The 19,227-nt window shown below is 35.4% G+C and overlaps 1 protein-coding gene across 1 annotated transcript; it reads left to right on the plus strand.

Annotated features, from left to right (window-relative positions):
- Window positions 1-1,999: 1,999 nt before the first annotated feature.
- LOC136209524 (uncharacterized) lies at window positions 2,000-18,706 on the plus strand. Its single transcript, XM_066001019.1, has 2 exons — window positions 2,000-2,484; window positions 17,861-18,706. Exons 1-2 carry the CDS (start codon window positions 2,035-2,037, stop codon window positions 18,497-18,499), a joined length of 1,089 nt encoding a protein of 362 aa, XP_065857091.1. The 5' UTR covers window positions 2,000-2,034; the 3' UTR covers window positions 18,500-18,706.
- The last annotated feature ends 521 nt before the right edge of the window (window positions 18,707-19,227 follow it).

Below are 19,227 nucleotides of genomic sequence, written 5' to 3' on the forward strand. Positions count from 1 at the left end.
TCACACTCTTTCAAGCACCATCTATTGGAGATGCTCTTAGTGATTTGAGGAGTCACTGAGAGGCTATTGGAGTCGGTTTTTAACTCTCGCTTCTAAAATTTTAACTTAAGAGTCAAACTAAAAGATTGGTGGAAATGTTTTGAATTTGCTCCTATTGTTCTAAGGGAAGTGCAACTTTACTCATGACGTGTGAAATAGTTAAATTTTACCTTTAATGTTTTTAAGCATGATAAATTTTACACATATCTTGTAGAAAATTTGAACAGACTAGTTTGACCATCAATTGATTGTTAGATCGAACTTTCTAAATAAGTTTGTCGATAAATTGAGCAATTTCGTCTATTTTCTCAGGTTATTTGTAAATGTGTTAATAACGTAATGAATATTTTATGCAGTTTTTTTTATGATTAATTTATATATTGTAGATTTAATTTTTGATATTTTGGCAGTTTTTTTTGTAACTATTTGTAACACAATAAATATTTTAATTAATATTTAGAAAATCTGATATAACAGTTAAATGATTAGTTAAATTATGGTAAATCAATCTGTTCAAATTTTATGTCTATTAGAACATTTCCAATAGAGGGTGTCTGGAAAAGTGAGTGTTTGAAATTTTCAAACAATGATGCCACTTTTTGACAACCTTCTAACAAGGTTGCTTACCTTTGTTTTAATATAAAAAAATGATTTAGTTGTATACTATTGGGCTATTTTTATGACAACATTTCTCATGAAATAAATTATATATAAAGTAATGATTTGTGGGGTCATAATGTCAATTTTTCAAGTTGCTTACTATTATAGTTTTTTTTTACAAAAGTTGACAAAATTGATGCGAATGAGTTGGGAAATAAAAATATTATACTTTAATATGATGAGTTAATTTTGTGTGATCTTTATAGCAACTCCTATCGGAGATGCTATTAGGGGTAAAATTAATCATGCCTAGAAAAGTTAGCGGCGAAATTTTACTATTTTATTCGTTAGATGTGAATTTACACTTTCCCAAAAAAAAAAAAAAACTTATAGGGGCAAACTTGAATCTTATATGCAGGGGCAGATATAGAGAGGCTCTGGCCACTAGAATCACAATGCTCACGAGTAGTTTCGGTCCCCCTATCTCCATAAAATTTGAGGTTGTGGTGGTTCCGGCCGCTCTGTCTCCAAGAAATTTAGATCGGGTGCTGAAGTAGCATCCTAAAATTGGCCCATGTCCTATTAGGCTCTATCTAAATCTAAAATTCTAATTTTTTTTTACCTGTTAGGCCTTCATTAAATCCGAATTTCTAAATTTTTTTAACCTGTTAGGCCCTCTAAATCCGATTTTTTTAGACACAATTTTTTTTAGAGAAATTTACACTCACATTCAATTCTTAAAAAGTATCTACAATTAGGTCAAAAAATAATTTTAATTTTATCAAATTAAAAAACATCAGTTTTTTTTAAAGCAAATCACGTCACAATCCTAGAATACAACAATTTTGAAATTCATAACTACTGACATTTTTCAAATATATTTACTGTTTTTGATATTTTATTAATTAAATTCTCCATATTGACTGAAGTATAAATACTATTCTATTCATGAGTTTTGTGTAAAAGACCATTTTTTTTACTTATTAAGAATATTAAACACAATGTAGCTTAATTTTGAAAAGTTTTAGAATAGTATTTAAAAATTGGTTCTTGACTACTTATTAGGTTATAACACATAGATATATGAAAAAAATTTGAACAACACGCACCTGTAAAATCGGCCATCTCAACCAAACAATATCCCTAATGTTTTCTTTTTAAGAATTCAAGCTGGAAAAATAGATTGCTTTAAATAAATTCTAAGTGGCCGATAGATAAGTTTAACTAAATTAAGGAGACCAAAGTTTCTGGGATACAATCGTTTTTTGGACCAAATCCAGGGCTACTGATATTGATGTATTAAACTTTTCCTTTTTTTCGTTAACTGTATGCCTCTATAAGTACCATACTCCATAAGGAAAGTTTATTAGATATCCAACTCCCAAAATAAGAAAGATGTCAAAGCCCCATGGAATCCCAAACTCCCAAATAGAGGCTGTCCAAACAGTGCCACCATACACCCTAACAGATCCAAGACAGGTTTTGAAAGTTTCAGGCAAAGAGCCAATTGGATCTTCCATTTTCAAGGCTGCTCTTAACATAATCTTCTTCTGTGAGGAACAAGGTTCTGGCCGGGTTGCTGCTGGCTGGATTAAGGAGTCTTTAGGCAGAGCTCTCAAAGATGAGCCTTTGCTCAGTGGTCGTTTAAGAAGAGGTGAAGATGGGCATGGTGATCTTGAGATTGTTTCTAATGACAGTGGTGTTAGGCTTTTTGAAGCTACCATTCCTATTTCTCTGCTAGATTTTCTTGCTTTGGAGGATGTTGAAATGCCTGAATCTCAGCTTGTTTTCTGGAAGGATATTGATGAACAAACTCCTCAGTTTTCTCCACTCTTCTATGTTCAGGTTTGTGCACTTTCATTTTCTTTTGAAAAAATCATGAAACCCTTTACCTTGACCTTGAGTGTTTATATAGTGGGTAAACAATTTATAAGTTATAAATTTGGTCCGTCACCGATAGATATGATCTTATTACAATTATATAGTGGAGATTAAAATTATCGTAAGGTTTATATTTAATAAGTTTAAATTTAACGGTGACGGATCAAATTCACTTGATCAGTCACTTACTAGGTGAAAACCATCGTTGATGAAAAAACTTATGTTTTTAGTTTTTAAAAATTTAATCACATATTCCTAATAAATTTTCTTTTATATATATATATATATATATATATATATATATATATAAATTTACACGTATTAATTTAATATATAGATAATCTATTATTTTTTCTCTTAACTTTTTATTCTTATTTTTTATTTATTTATTATAATATATTTAAATTAATCTTAAATATTATTATAAATTTTGAAATATGTTTTATAGTTATATTTGATTTAATTTTGTTCATAAATTTTATTAAAAATAAAAAGTTCACATATATAATTTTATTTTTCTCTCCTAATTTTATATGTTTGCAATATTTTTGTAATAAAGTAAAGTTATGCCAGTAAAATTCAAGTTCAATAATTATATAAAATTTGATAAATAAATTATTACATATTCGAGAGATTAATATTACAGTAAAACCTATATAGAAATATACTTGGGAACGGACTATTTGTATAACAATTGAGAGTTTATTATTAAATAGAGTTTGATAATAGGGGTTATTCATGTATAGAATATTCCTATATAGAGGTTATTATTAAATAGAGTTTGGTAATAGGGATTATTCCTGTATAGAATATTCCTATATAGAGGTTTTACTGTATATGGAAAAGAAGAAAAAATCATAACATAGGAAAACAAGTATGCAATCATTAAAAAAATATGGTAAAAGGTAATTTTGTCATTTCCAATTTTATTTAGTCATTGACTTTAACAAAAACACTAAAAAATTTGATGAAAACACAAGAGACTATATAATTATTTCTAAAACCATAAGAATTGATTAGTGTAATATGTAAAAATATAAGTACTAATAAATGATTTATCCTATTAATTATAGAAAGCTGATACACATCAAGAGTATGTTGAGAGAGAAATGTGAAGGTTTTGACTTTAAACCAAACTTGAAGAAATTAAAGATGGGAAGGTTTTGACTTTAAACCAAACTTGAAGAAATTAAAGAAATTTTCCAAATAAGAATAAGCCTTCAAAGAAAGATTAAACCTTTGGGAAAAAATATCTCAATTAATATTGAGTTTGATAATAATAAGATGATCCTTTTAGAAATATAAAACTACATATTTATAGCCTACAAAACGAAATTCTCAAAGTATTTATATGATTGGAAAATCTTTCCTTACATAGATAATTACATTGGTTTTCTTTCAGAAAAAAAACAAGAAGAAAGAAATGAGGACATGAGATCAATCCTGAAACTCTGAAACAGATTGCTTGCTGACGCAACCAGTTGAACAAATCTATAAGACATAAAACTTGATGACACATATTATTACCCTAATATTAGTCTAAGTCCTAAAATACATCCTAGAGGATTCGGTGGACAACCATAAAGATTCTTCCTAGGCCAGATCCTCACTCATTCGATAGATGTCCGCATCATTCTTCCTATCTTGTAAAGGACATGATCCCCTTCCTTCATCTAGGTAGTTTAGAGGTTCATCCGACTTCTAGGGACTTAGATCATTGACATTAAAAGACAATAATATTTCTGCCTAACCAATCTAGAAGCTCAAGGGCATATGTGTAACGATCGAGCTTTATTAGAACTTAATAATGTTCATACTTCCATGGCCAAAACATGCTACTGGTCTTGTGGGTGAGTCTTTCGTTCCCTAAGTAAACTATCACCTCATCCCTAACATTGAAATGCACATCGCTTCTGTGTTTATCCACCATTTCCTTGACCATGACATTCTTGCTCTCCAAATGATTCCGAGCTTCTTCGTTGATCACTTGGACCTCTCAAACCATCCTCTTAGTAAGATCATTTGTCTGCATTGTGCCCGAAATTTTTAATCCTTATTTTGATTATTGGGTAAACTAACAAAATCTCAAGTGGTTACACTTTTTGTTAATTGCATGCTTGTGTTTTTTTTTTTATCTAAACGGGGAGTGAGGTGTTTGCTTTGCTAAAAACGATGATGTTTTAGTTTGACATTATGAAAATGACTATTAATGACCTCAAAATGGGAAATTTCAAGAATTAAAGTTTTTTAGTGCCACATTTACTATAGAAACAAATATTTTATTTTTCAAAATCATCACTTTCCGAGCATTCTCTCTCTAAATATTCACTTAATCCATCCTCACCAAAAAACACCTAAATGACCTTAAAATTAAAAAATTGAAGAATCGAAGTTGCTTAGAATATCATCATTTCCTGGAATTTTTCAATTTTGAGATCGCTAACTGAAATTTTAAAAATATCAACAAAAAAATCATTGTTTTTAGCAACATAAATACCTCAGTCATCTTCTGGTCGTAACAAAACTCAAATCTCCGGTTGGATAAAAAAAACTATAGGCATGCAATTGATAAAAAGTGTAAACATATAGATTCTTTTGGAATTTATCTTAGATTATTTTATATCTTTTATTTTTACTAATTACTTAGAATATAGACGTGGGAGTGTGTAGTTTTTTTCCTTAAAACACTCTTCATTGTCCCCTTATCATATAATTAAATATTTTGAATTAGTTTAAGATAATCTAACTATCTTATTTTCTAATTATCAATATATATATAACATAATCTAAATTATATTTACATACATATAACTATGTATTAAATTAATTTATGTAAATTAATATATAATGTTAATTTACATTGATTATGTGGGCATTTAATTTAGTCCAACTGGAATGAGCTTAGTTTGACTTTAATCCAATTAAATTAGCCACAACCCATTTTACAATTTTGCACAACTATCAATTTATATTCAAAATAAATATAACTGTTATATTTATTTAATTTCGAACTTCTCATACGGACTTAGTATGATTTCTTTAGTGTGTAGTGGGCCTGATTCCATCTACCATCCCATATATTAAATGAACTCTAGCAAGTCATTTAAATCGTAGATTGAATAGTATAACACATATGGTAATGAGAAACTAATAGCAACCTTATTAATTACATTCCTTTACTAATGGATATTTGATTAGCATGCAGCAAGATCATTGTCACCCTCATTATATGCTAATGCGTTCGTTGATCCCCAATGAACTGATAAGATTCAAATGAACAGTTACCATACTGTCTCATTGGGTATGATCGTACACTTCTCAATCTCACCTATCAATGGAATGTGATATCATCTCTCACTTAGGAGAGTAGTAATCCCTTCACTTCACTCATGGTCCCTCAGCATGATTCAGAACATACCTAGCTAACCCATACTTGGCACTAAGTTACTGGCCCGTTAGGCGACAACAAACTTATGATGTGTCTCATCTAGGTTTCATAATGACTTTAGGTCTAAGAAAATAAAGAAGAGAGAGAAAGAAAAGAGAATATAGAATATGACTATTAAAACGAGATAAAGGCATACAAATAATCAGAAAGAAGGCAGTGGAAACATTATCTGTCTAGAAAACCATTGAAACCTGCATTTGAAACATGAGTGCTCTAGTGACTTCTAACAATTGATGATTCTTTCTTTTAACAACTCCATTTGGCTAAGGGGTAACAATGGAAGAAGTTTGATGGAGGATGTCGTACTGAGAAAGATACATCTGCAAGGTGTCAAACGTATATTCTTTAGCATTATCACTTTGCAAAATCCAAAGGTTTTTAGTAAACTGTGTTCGAATTTCATTATGAATGACATAAAAAGTAGTAAATAATTCAGAACAACATTTTAAAGGATAAATCCAAGTTTCTTGAGAATAATCGCCCACAAAAGTTACAAAGTAAGGATAACCAAGTTTTGATATGAGAGGACACAATCCCAATACATTGTTATGCACTAAATCAAATAAAAAAATCCACATGTTTATTTAGACATGGAGAATACGATAATTTGTGAGGTTTAGCAAACTGATGAGCTTCACACACCAAATTAGATTTTAATGAAAGACTGTAACACAATTTTTATAATACAGAAATAGATCAATGACCAAACTAATAATGGAGCTATAACAAGGATGAGCTTATGCATACAATTGATTGGCACCAAATTAGAGGTGTCAAGAACATAAAAGCCATTCACCATATTTCCTCTACCAATAATATGTTGCGTCCCAAGGTCCTAAAAAAGGAAGTAAGTGGGAAACCAAACAACACAACAATTAATGGTTTTGGTGAGTTGGCTAACTGATAATAGATTAAAGGAAAATTGAGATAGACATAAAACAAAGGATAAAGGAAGTGTGGAGGTTGGATGGGCTGTCCTAAGACCATTTAAAGAAGTTGTAGACCCATTAGCTAATGTTACAAACGGTAGATTGACAGAAGTATTGAAAAAAGACAGAATACATGTGTTGCCGATCATATAATCTGTCGCACCAGAGTCAATAGCCCAACTACAAGATGATATGGAGAAGCAAGCAATATTAGTACTCGTATCAGCTAATGATAGTTGAGGAAGTTAGTTATTGTTGATCATGATTGATGGATAGTTTCTAGAGCCGAGCATATTGGTCTATTGAAATAGTGATGGTTGGAAAAGAGGATGGATGAGATGGTAAGATACCATCATTAGCAGCTATGTTAGTAAACTTCCTAGTGGTGGTGTGTCGAGGGTATTGTGGAGGCTTTCCGTGAAATTTCTAACAATTCTTCTTGATATGTCCCTCACCTCCACAATAATGACATTTAAAAGAGATATGATTCCCAACCATGTTTGGGTGACCATCCTTCCCCCCATGATTTGCATTTCTAACTAAGGTCGTTGTATCTTGAGTCATTTCCATTTCACCACCCTTACAAATAGGGATCAACCAACCGTAGAGTTCGAAAAAGGATGGAAATTTTCCACTAATTAATATATAGGAGCATGCTACTTCATAGGTAGGGTCGAGGCAAGCTAGAAAGTAATGAGTAAACACATGTTCCCTTTGCGTACTTTTAATATCAACAACAATAGGGAATTGAGCTCATTTCTCTTCAAAGCCTTATTCAGAATCATTGTAATATTGGAACAAAAGTACATCCTTTTTGTTCAGCATGATATATCTTTAATAGCAAGTTGTGAATATGAGACAAGTCTTGTTTACTAGAATACATTGACTCAAGGTATTCCTAGAATTCTATGATTGTCAAAGTGAGTTGCAATATCATCAATAGTGGGATCTAAAGTATTCTGAATCATATTAATCCATTTTTATTGCTCCATCATTCATTCCTTTCTAGCCTCCATATTAGTTTTCGGTGGGGGAACATCAGATAAATGACTTTCCAGATCCGCGTTGTTAATAAACATATTAATAGTTTGTTTCCATTGCCTGTAATCCTTACTACCCATCAATTTTGTAATTGTAATTTTAGTAGTACCAAATGTAATTGTAGTGATATTTTTATGATCTTTTGCTTCAGCCATTTGTAACCCAATTCAAACTAATTCACCACAATAATCTAATTAAACTAGCACACAAAATCACTCAACTAAATAGAAAGACTAAATCCCAATTAAGGAAAATAAAGCCCAATCAATAGAAGCCAAATACACAGAACAAGCAACCTAATTTCCTTTTTATGCTAAAATAAACTTCTACTACAACTAGCCCAAATTACAAGAATGGGAACTAGAAGAAACTGGTCGGACACGTCAGTTCATGGCATCACACTTTACTTCAAATAGCTTATCAAATTTTGGAAATTCGAGGATAAATGTGGTACTAAGATTTTCTTTGATTAAGGCAAAGATGTTTTCATCTTTCTCCATCCATCTAAAACCATGTCCTTTCTTTAGGCCTTCAGTAAAAGAAGACAATAGTACTAAAGTTTCCGATAAAATTGCGGTAGAACATAAGAAATCCATGGAAACGTCTGATCTCTCTAACATTCATGGATTCATGCCACTGTCTGATTTTTCTGACCTTCTCTTCATCCACCTAGATTCCTTCTCCATTGATTTTGTAACCTAAGAATATCAATGTTGTAACATGAACTGGAACTTCTTAGTGTTGAAGAAGAGTTGGTTTTTCCCAGGAAGTCGAACACAAACTTTAGGTGGTATTGATGTTCTTCCATGGTTTAGCTATGCACTAATATATCATCAAATGAGACCACAAAAAAATTCCAATAAAAAACCACAAAACCTGGTTCATCAGGTGCATGAAACTACTTGGCGCCTTTGTCAAACTGAAAGACATAACCATTAACTCATATAATTTTTCCCTTAACTTGAAAGTTGTCTTCCATTCGTCCACAGCCTTGACCTGAATCTCATGAGAATTTCTCCTTAGGCCAATCATGTAGAAGACCTTCGACCCTCTTAGTTGATCTAGAATATCATCCAAATGAGGGATTGGGAAGTTGTACTCGGTTGTAGTCTTGTTTAATGCTCGGCTGTCTACTCACATCTGTCATGTCATATCCTTCTCACGCATTAAGAATGTGCATATCGCGCAAAGACTGATGCTCTCCTGGAATTTCCCTTTCTGCAATAGTTTGTCCATGCATTTCTTCATAGCTTCGAAGAGGACTCATTTGATAGTGTAGGAGATCCGACAGACCATCACCAATTATTAGGTCAAAATTATGATGGATATCGCACATGATCGGTAATCTTGGAATAAAACATCATGAATTCTTCCATGAGTTTCCTGATAGTCTCTTGGTTGGTTTCACCCACTCGTAACTTTTGATTCTCTAGATTGATCATTAATAAGTATAGTGGTCGATATGTGGAATGCTCTCCTATAAAGGACTTTCGATTGAGAGATTTCACTAGCGTCACCTTAGTTTTCTTGTCCACATCCTCTCTCATTAGAGTAAGGATTGTTATCACACTATCTTTTGTGAACTTGTACTGTTATTTCGATCTAACAGCCATGGGCATCCATATCCACCACATAATAGTACACCTCGTCCAAATACATTCTAATGGTGAGGAGTAGCTGACACCTCTATGTGACGTGAAGGCCTCATATTCTAAGAATCCACCCAATGTTATATGGATTCAAATGAATTTCAGGCGTTGAGTCGAATATTAAGGGTGAATGACTAATGGAATTCACTTGGCTATCACTAACAATGATGACATTGCATTTTCCACTGCAGACCAAATAATGAGTCCGAAATAGCTGGTGTCAATTGCCTTCATCTATATTGTTTTACACTAGGGTTCATCTAATGACTAACACAACTTGATGTTATCCTTCTTCGGAATAGTCATCCTCAATGATCGGTTCATAGTATACCCTATCATCTTTATCATCTTCTTCACATCTACCTACTAAATTGGAAATTCGCCTCTGAGGACATCCTTTTGAACGATAGTTGGGTCCAGTGTTCTAAAAAATCGGCCAAGGTGGCTGCCTAGGCGGTGATTTTTAGAACACCGTCCCGATTTCAACTAGTCGGACGGTATAAATTGGTTTACCGATTTTTTTCCTCCTAGACGGGTCTAGGCGGCTCCCAAGCGGTCATAAGCGGCTCCCATGCAATCCCAGGCGGTCCTTTTGAAAAAATTAGCCGTTAAATTTTATGTCAATTTTTTTTTATTTTAAATAAAATATTAAATAACAAAAAACAAAAAAACCTTAAACTATCACATGTATTTTTAAGAATATTTATTTTATTTTATTTTGACACATTTTGTTATAAATGTTATTTTATTGATCTATTTGTTATTTTTTTAAGGAAATTAATATAAATAATATTAAAAATATGTATTTTTTTATCCTAAATATTTTATATTGTTATTTTTACATAGTATAATTCATATATTAATTGTATTTATATTATCCTTTATTTAATAAAAAATAAATAAATACAAAAAGTACAAATCCGATTAATCCGCGATTAATCAATAAGGACCATGTCCGCCTGACTAGCACCTAGCGTCTTTTACAACCTTGGCTAAGGGGTGACCAATCTCTTTCTACATCCTTCTTCTTTTGACATTCTCCCTCCATATATAGGTTTTATTCCGCTAGGTCTAGCCCCAGTCCTTCCCTTATCCGCTTAGGGTTATCCCTTGCAAAGGAATGACCCTCTATTCTTTTTCAGATAACTCTACTGGTTTTTTAGCTCATCTTATACTCTTAGAATCATCTGGATGCTAATCTTTTCCTGAATGTTGGTTCACATTCCCCCTAGTTAATGAGAAACTCTCTAGACCTTCGACTCAATGAGTTAAGCTATGGAGGGTAGTCTCAAGAACTCGGTAGTATAATCTTGGACACTCTAAGTTCCTTTCAAACAACATTGATGGAACTAAATATGTATTTCCTGTGTTACGGTGATAAAAACCCTTCCCTCAACATGGCTCTCATCCGCTACCAAGATCTTATTGGATTCCTTCCACCTTTCATTCTATCTTGGACACATGATCCCACCAAAATGTTGCTCCTTATTTTAGTTGGTAATCTGCCAACTTCACTTTCCTATGCTCTAGTATGTCAGCATATTCAAAGAACCTTTCCACCTCTGATGTCTAATACAGAAAGCCATTATTAAAGATACAAGATTAAAGATAGGGTTTCTGGCAAACATTTACAGAAGAAAAAGAAGAACAGTTCGAATAACCAGAGAAGAAGAGGAGAGGAGAGACTCTTGGTTTTCCTTCTCGAATGAATGATGAAGTGATTAAATGTCCAAGTACAAATCACAAGACTTTAAGTTCTCCTTATCAACACGCAAACAGACATCCAAGGGCAGTTTGGTCCTTTTGCTCCAGCCAGGGGCAGTTTCGTCTTTTCCAACCCAATGGCACATTCTAGAAGAGGTCCACTACATTGTAGTGTCCCCTATCACATCCAATTGCATCCCAAAGGCATCTCCACCATCCATCACAATGGTTGTGATCAAATGGCCATCATCAAGACACTTGTCTCATTTTTTTCCTTGCTCATTAAGTTTACTTGATTAACAATCCTAGCATTTAGATATAAATGTAATAGTTAGAAGCCTTTAATTTTTTAATGAGAATTTTAAGTATTCAAGGATATTTTACCTCATTCAATTAATATGGTACCAGAGCAATTCTGAATCTTCTCATCTTTTGAGTAAGCACAAATGGCTGCTCCTATAATCAACTCTGGCAGTCCCTACCACCTTCCACCTAATGAAACTCTGGCCTTATCCCTCGTCTCGCAGGAGCTTTCTGGATCTAACTACCATCAATGGTCTCGGGCCGTTAAGGTTGCCCTCATGTCCAATAACAAATTTTCATTTGTTGATGGAACTATCAAGGCGCTAGCTTTGGATGATCCAATGTACAACCAATGGGAGAGATACAACAACATGGTCATCTCGTGGATAAACCATGCTATTTCCCCCTCCATTGCTCGAAGCATTATGTGGTTGGATAAAGCGGATCAGATATGGGCTGATCTGAAGGAGCGTTTTGCTCAGGCAGATTCGTTGAGGATTTTGGAACTCCGGCGCGAGATCCATAGCCTGAAACAAGGTAACAGAAATGTTACTGAATATTACACCAATCTAAAGATACTTTATGATGAACTATTGAACCTGCAACCTATGCCCAAATGTACCTGTCGGACGGCGTGCAGCTGCGGCGCGTTCAAGGCCTTGCAAGATCAACAAGACGCAGACCAAGTAATCATATTTTTACAAGGATTGAATGAATCGTACTCCACCGTATGCTCACAGATACTCCTCATGGAGCCATTGTCGTTGCTCAATAAGGTTTATGCCTTGTCTATTCAACATGAACGACAGATTGGTTTAGTACCTGTCAAACAAGCAGAGGGAAATGAAAGCAATCCGTTCGTAGGTTTCACTAACACACAGGGCAGACAAAACAACAATCGAAACAATAACCCAAGGTATGCGAATCGGAAAAAAAACAATAGAAATACATCCTTGTGCACTTATTATGGAAATACAGGTCATACTGAAGACATATGCTTCAAGAAACATGGCTATCTGATGAACTATGGGAATAGAAACAAAGGAGGGAATCTTTTCAGAACCAATCAACCCAAGGCCAACTCAACAGTGAATCAGGGCAGAGACGATGGGGACTCTGGTGAGGAAGATAACAGGCAGGCAAATGCAGAACCGTTCACTCTAACCAAGGACCAGTATCAGATGCTAGTTGCCCTATTGCCACTGAGCCATTCAGGAAAGGCCCCAGCCTCAGGTAGTAGCGTCAACACCTTTGTCAAGGGAGACAGTTCTGGTAAAAGCCTAAACCCTAACTCTGTTTCATCATGCTGGATAATAGACACAGGAGCCACGTACCACATCATTTGTGACACGAAACTATACACTTCATACACAAAAATTGACAAATGTTGGGTAAACCTGCCTAATGGAGAAAAGGTCAAGGCAGAATATGTTGGTACTGTGACCCTAAGTCCGCGACTCGTTTTGCATAATGTCATGTGTATACCCGCATTTGATTACAACCTCATATCCACTAGTAAATTGCTAGACACCGGTGAATTATGCGTTGTGATAACTGGGTCCATATGTGTGATACAGGACACAACAAGTTGGGAGAGGATTAGCTTGGCTAAGGAGCATGAAGGCCTTTACTATTTAGAGTACCCATTGCCTAGTAGTCATTTTTCTGTTTTTTCAATTAAAGCAAATGTATGGCATCAGCGTTTCGGCCACCCCTCTCACGAGAGGATGAAAGGCCTCAGTTTACCTTGTAATGACATTGATTCATCTAAAGAAATACCATGTGACATTTGCCAAAAAGCCAAATAGAAAAAGACATCATTCTCAAACAGTCATAGCATAGCAAAAAAGTGTTTTGACTTAATACATGTGGACATATGGGGTCCTGCCATAGAATCATACTCTAGCAAGCGTTATTTCCTAACTATACTTGACGATCATAGCAGGTATACATGGGTAACATTAATGCAAACGAAAGGGGAAGCAAGCATAGCACTACAACAATTCTGCGCGTACGCAAGAACACAGTTCAACAAAGACATAAAGATGATTAGAACGGACAATGGCCCTGAGTTCATCATGAAGGATTTTTACGCTACAAACGGAATCATACATCAAACATCATGTCCAGAGACACCACAACAAAATGGCAGGGTAGAAAGGAAACATTTAGACATCATGAATACCACAAGGGCACTCATGTTTCAAAGTTCTTTGCCCAAAAGGTTTTGGCCCAAGGCGGTCAGTCATGCGGTCTATCTCATAAATAGGCTACCTTCGACACCTATCCTAGGACAAACCCCTTATCAGAGGTTGTACAGAGAAAAAAGCAACTCAAAGGATCTCAAGGTTTTCGGGTGCTTAGCATATGCATCATCACTAGACAGACACAAGAGCAAATTCACAGAAAGAGCCATCAGATGTGCATTCACGGGATACAGGCATGGCACAAAGGGATATAAACTCCTCAATTTAAACACTAACATTCTTTTCTTTTTCATGCATGTCAAATTTTTTGAGCAATACTTCCCATTTTCAGAAGCAAATCAAATTACAGAACAGTTTTGCAGTGAGGAAGAATTAGACTCGTTGCACACCGCAACCATGTTTGACGATGAGGAAGAAATCCCAGACACAGACACCCAAGCAAGAATACCAGAGATAACACAGCATGTGGATGCAGTAAATACAGACAATCATGAACCCATAGAAGCACAGAATATGAACACCCAACCAGCAAATAAAAGACCACAAAGAACCAGAAGAACACCAACTTATCTCAGAAATTATCATTTGGCCCTAATACAAGGTTCGTCATTGCCTTGTCTTACAAATTCCCCACATGTGCTTTCCAAACACCTCTCATATGAGAAGCTCTCCCCGGCCAAGAAAGTTTTTTCCCTTAACCTCACTTGTCACAAAGAACATGCAACATTCATAGAAGCTCAGTCAGACCAGAATTGGGTGAAAGCTATGAAAACTGAGCTAGTAGCCCTAGAGGCAAATCAAACATGGCATCTGGTCGATTTTCCTGAAGGGAAAAGACCCATAGGATGCAGATGGGTCTACAAGATAAAGCATAAAGCGAATGGCAGCGTCTCGAGGTACAAGGCCAGACTGGTGGTGAAAGGGTATACCCATCAGGAGGGCGTTGACTTCACGGCAACATTTGCTCCTGTTGCAAAATTTACAACTATCATAATACTCTTAACTCTAGCCATTAAAAGGAATTGGCACATCCACCAACTAGACATAGACAATGCTTACCTGCATAGGGATCTAAATGAAGATGTCTACACTGCCTCTGGGGATTGAGCCGCTACACAGCAAGCAAGTCTGCAAACTTAAAAAAAAGCCCTGTACGGGCTTCGGCAAGCTGGACGACAATGGAATGCCAAGCTCACGGCAACTATCAAACAAAGGGGTTTTACTCAATCCACAACAGATCCTTCCTTATTTACCAAGGCCAAGTCAGAACACATGACCACAATCTTGGTCTATGTAGACGATGTTATACTGGCATGAAGTGACATGCATGCCATCACCATGGTCAAAAATCGTCTGAATGACATCTTCAGTATCAAGGATCTGGGGATCATACACTACTTCCTTGGTTTCGAGTTCTCACACACCAGCCACGGCCTCCACATGACACAAAGAAAATATACATTAGAGCTGCTATAAGAAATGGGATTCATTGACTGTAAGCCAGCCTCATCCCCAGCACTACCAAACTATAAGCCTAGCCAAAACGAAACACTACTACGAGATAATACACCCTACAGACAGCTCATTGGAAAATTAATCTACCTTACACATACAAGACCAGATATTGCATTCATTGTAAATCAGTTATCTCAATGTCTTGTACAACAAACCACAGAAGATCAAAGCAGAGCTCAGAGGGTGTTACATTACCTCAAAGGGACTGTTGGGCTAGGGTTATTTTTTCCCGTCATTAACGAACTTCAGCTGCAGGCTTTTACGGATTCCGACTGGGCAAATTGCACGGAAACACGAAGATCGGTGATTGGGTACGCAGTCTTTCTCGGATCCGCCTTGATCTCATGGAGATCGAAGAAGCAAAACACGGTCTCAAGGTCTTCGTCGGAAGTAGAGTACCGCGCCATGGCTTCCACCTCCTGCGAGCTTCATTGGCTCACTAATCTCCTCCGAGATCTGCACTCACCTCCAACCACCGCCTCTCTCCTCTTCTACGATAACATATCAGCCATGCATATTTCCCAGAACCCCGTCTTCCATGAAAGAACGAAGCATATAGACATCGATTGCCATGTTGTTCGCGAGAGAGTCCAGGCCGGCCTTATCCGCCTCATGCCGATTCTGTCCGCCTTACAACTCGCCGATTTGTTGACCAAAGCACAACACTCGCCGCAGTTAAAGTTTCTTTTGAGCAAACTAGGCTTGAAGAACATGTATCAAGTCTAGTTTGAGGGAGGATATTGAAGATACAAGATTAAAGATAGGGTTTCTGGCAAACATTTACAGAAGAAGAAGAAGAACAGTTCGAATAACCAGAGAAGAAGAGGAGAGGAGAGACTCTTGGTTTTCCTTCTGGAAAGAATGATGAAGTGATTAAATGTCCAAGTACAAATCACAAGACTTTAAGTTCTCCTTATCAACATGCAAACAGACATCCAAGGGCAGTTTGGTCCTTTTGCTCCAGCCAGGGGCAGTTTCGTCTTTTCCAACCCAATGGCACATTCTAGAAGAGGTCCACTACATTGTAGTGTCCCCTATCACATCCAATTGCATCCCAAAGGCATCTCCACCATCCATCACAATGGTTGTGATCAAATGGCCATCATCAAGACACTTGTCTCATTTTTTTCCTTGCTCATTAAGTTTACTTGATTAACAATCCTAGTATTTAGATATAAATGTAATAGTTAGAAGCCTTTAATTTTTTAATGAGAATTTTAAGTATTCAAGGATATTTTACCTCATTCAATTGATAGCCATCAATATCCATATCTCCTCATAGTGTTGGTAGATCGACTTTGAGCTCGACATTCTCATCACTATCCTGCATCGACATTCTTATCTAGGAACTTATGTGCTTCTAAGGCCTCTTCCATTTCTATAATGGTAATGAGCATTTTAACTCATATATTCAATGTTCTCTTTTTCAGGCTCAAAATTGCCTCTTTTGTAGTCAAAATCACCCCTTTCATTGTACACTTCCTCATCCTCATTGTCGTCATTGTAAATAAGTAAGGATCTATTACCTCACAATGTTTGAGGCATTTCAGATCCTCCACAAAACCTTGAGATTGTTGTAGTGGAGGCTTTTCCTCCGGGTACTACGTTGTTCCCTCATTGGAACTCTAGGGTGCTTACACATTTCATGCTCCGTCTAGAAGATTCATAATCGGGGGTTAGTTATGTTTAATCACCTCTATAAGCTTTCTTATAGGGTGGTGACTCTATCTTTTATGACTTGAGATTCAGTACGAGCTTCTTGCCTAAATCTTCCATTTGCTTGTCAAGCACTTCCATGTGTTCTAAAGTAACTCTTTGTTGGACCATATCATCAAAGAGGTTTTTTGGTCGGGAAACAATGAAGCTGTAATACTATTTGATACAAATCGAGAGGAGGTTGCGCGAAAGAAATGTGAATTTTTCGACCTAAACCAATAAAACTGGATTCTCAAGCTTAGGGATTAAAGAAAATTCCCAGAGAAGAGCATGCCTTCAAAGAAAGGTTGAATCTTTGAGAGAAAATATCTCAATTGATAATAATAAGATGATCTTTTTACAATCTGAAGCTACATATTTATAGGCTACAAAACAAAATACTAAAAGCATATTCAATAATTGACAAAATCTATCCCTAAAGAAATAACTACATAGGTCTTCATTAAAAAAAATGGGACAAAAGACCAATCCTAAAACTGTGAAATAGTTCCAAGCTGTTGAATAGATCTTCAAAACATATGACTCTACGAGATAGATTCCCATCCTAACATGAGCTCGAGTCCTCAAATATGTCGTGGAGGATACGGTGGACAAGTATAAGGATTATGCCTAGGTCGGATCTCTCCTTAGATCGATATCCATATCAAAAGCATCATTTGTTAAACTGAAATATTAGTGATTCATGTATAGAAATATTAATTGGTTAAGAGTTCTAATATGAACAACACTAATTTTTTAGTGAAATTTTGAACATATGGTTAGATGGATCGGTATTGTACAGGGCTTCAATTTGGGTTTTTTAACTAAAAAAGTTGATATTACTTGCAGGTGACTAACTTCCAATGCGGTGGATACTCAATTGGGATAAGCTGTAGTCTTTTGTTTGCAGATATTTTAATAACGGATAATTTCCTGGAGAAATGGGCAAAGATTCACAGGGATATTCTCCCCAAAAACAATGAAGCAAAATTGCCAATATTTTACATCCCAAACCTGAAGGCACCAAGTGCAAATCTCAATACCCTATTTCCCTCTGCAGCTAGAGAGAAACTCAACCAAACTATCATCTTTAAGAACATCATAAGTACTGAAATGGTTGATTTGAATGAGAATGTTGGATTGTTTTGCCTTGAGGAAGCTGAGAAGAAACTCGGAAAAGGTAAAACTTCATCAGAATTTGTTCTTCTTGTGAAAGAATCTCCAAATGTAATCATGGTTCAGAACTGGAAGAAAAGTGAGATTGGAAAATCTCGTTCTGAGAATGAAGTCAATTTGAGTTCTTTAAATTTGAAGGAATATATGGGGATGAATGAGGTATCTTTTACAGAAGGGAGTAAACCAACTACGGTGTCGTATTGGATTGATTCAGGTGATGGTGGTGTTCATGCCATTGCAGTTCCATCTTATGATAAGATGGGTGATTCTGCACAACTTAGCATTATTGTCATTATCCCTTTTCTAAATTAATGGGGATCTAGTTGTGTGATTAATTACTATTAATTATATGTTAATATGGAAAGTGTGTAATCTATCTTTTATATATGTTTAAGAAAAAATAAGAAGAAATATGAATCTACAGTTGTGTTTAACAACCTGGTAGGTAGACAATATTTCTAATTGTATGTAATAATTTGAATGAGTGAATCACAAGATTAACATATTCTCATTGAGGAATTAATATTTACAATCATTATTTTATATATTTGCTGGGTGTGGTCACCAAGCAAACTTGGTAATTAAGAAAATAAAGGACAAGACAAGTGTCCACAATAGAGCCCTATGATGACCTTGATCAAAATGGATGGTGATGATTTGCTTGAGCTTTGATTGAGTAAGGGTGGTCCATCATAAGGAGGTGGAATGCTTTTGGAATGTGCTATCAATGGGAAATTACCATGACGCCCTTATTGTTGTTGTAAGGGCTAAATTGCCCTTAAGCAATTTGGCTTTTTATTTACGGAAGATAAGAGTTTGGGTAATCCAAACTCATTTACTTCCCTGACAAACTCTTCTTCTTCTCTCTGGAAACCAAAAGGTCTCCCTCTTCCTCTTGTACCGCAAACTTCCATTGTTCCTGTAATTCTTCTTCTTCTTCTTCCATTGAAACTTTGAATTAGTGAGTTTAATACCCTCCCTCAAACTATGCTTGGCACAAATTCCTCAAGCTTAGTTTGCTAATCAAAAACCTAAGTTGT

The sequence above is a fragment of the Euphorbia lathyris genome, chromosome 1 (assembly GCF_963576675.1).
Source record: "Euphorbia lathyris chromosome 1, ddEupLath1.1, whole genome shotgun sequence".
Classification (NCBI taxonomy): domain Eukaryota; kingdom Viridiplantae; phylum Streptophyta; class Magnoliopsida; order Malpighiales; family Euphorbiaceae; genus Euphorbia; species Euphorbia lathyris.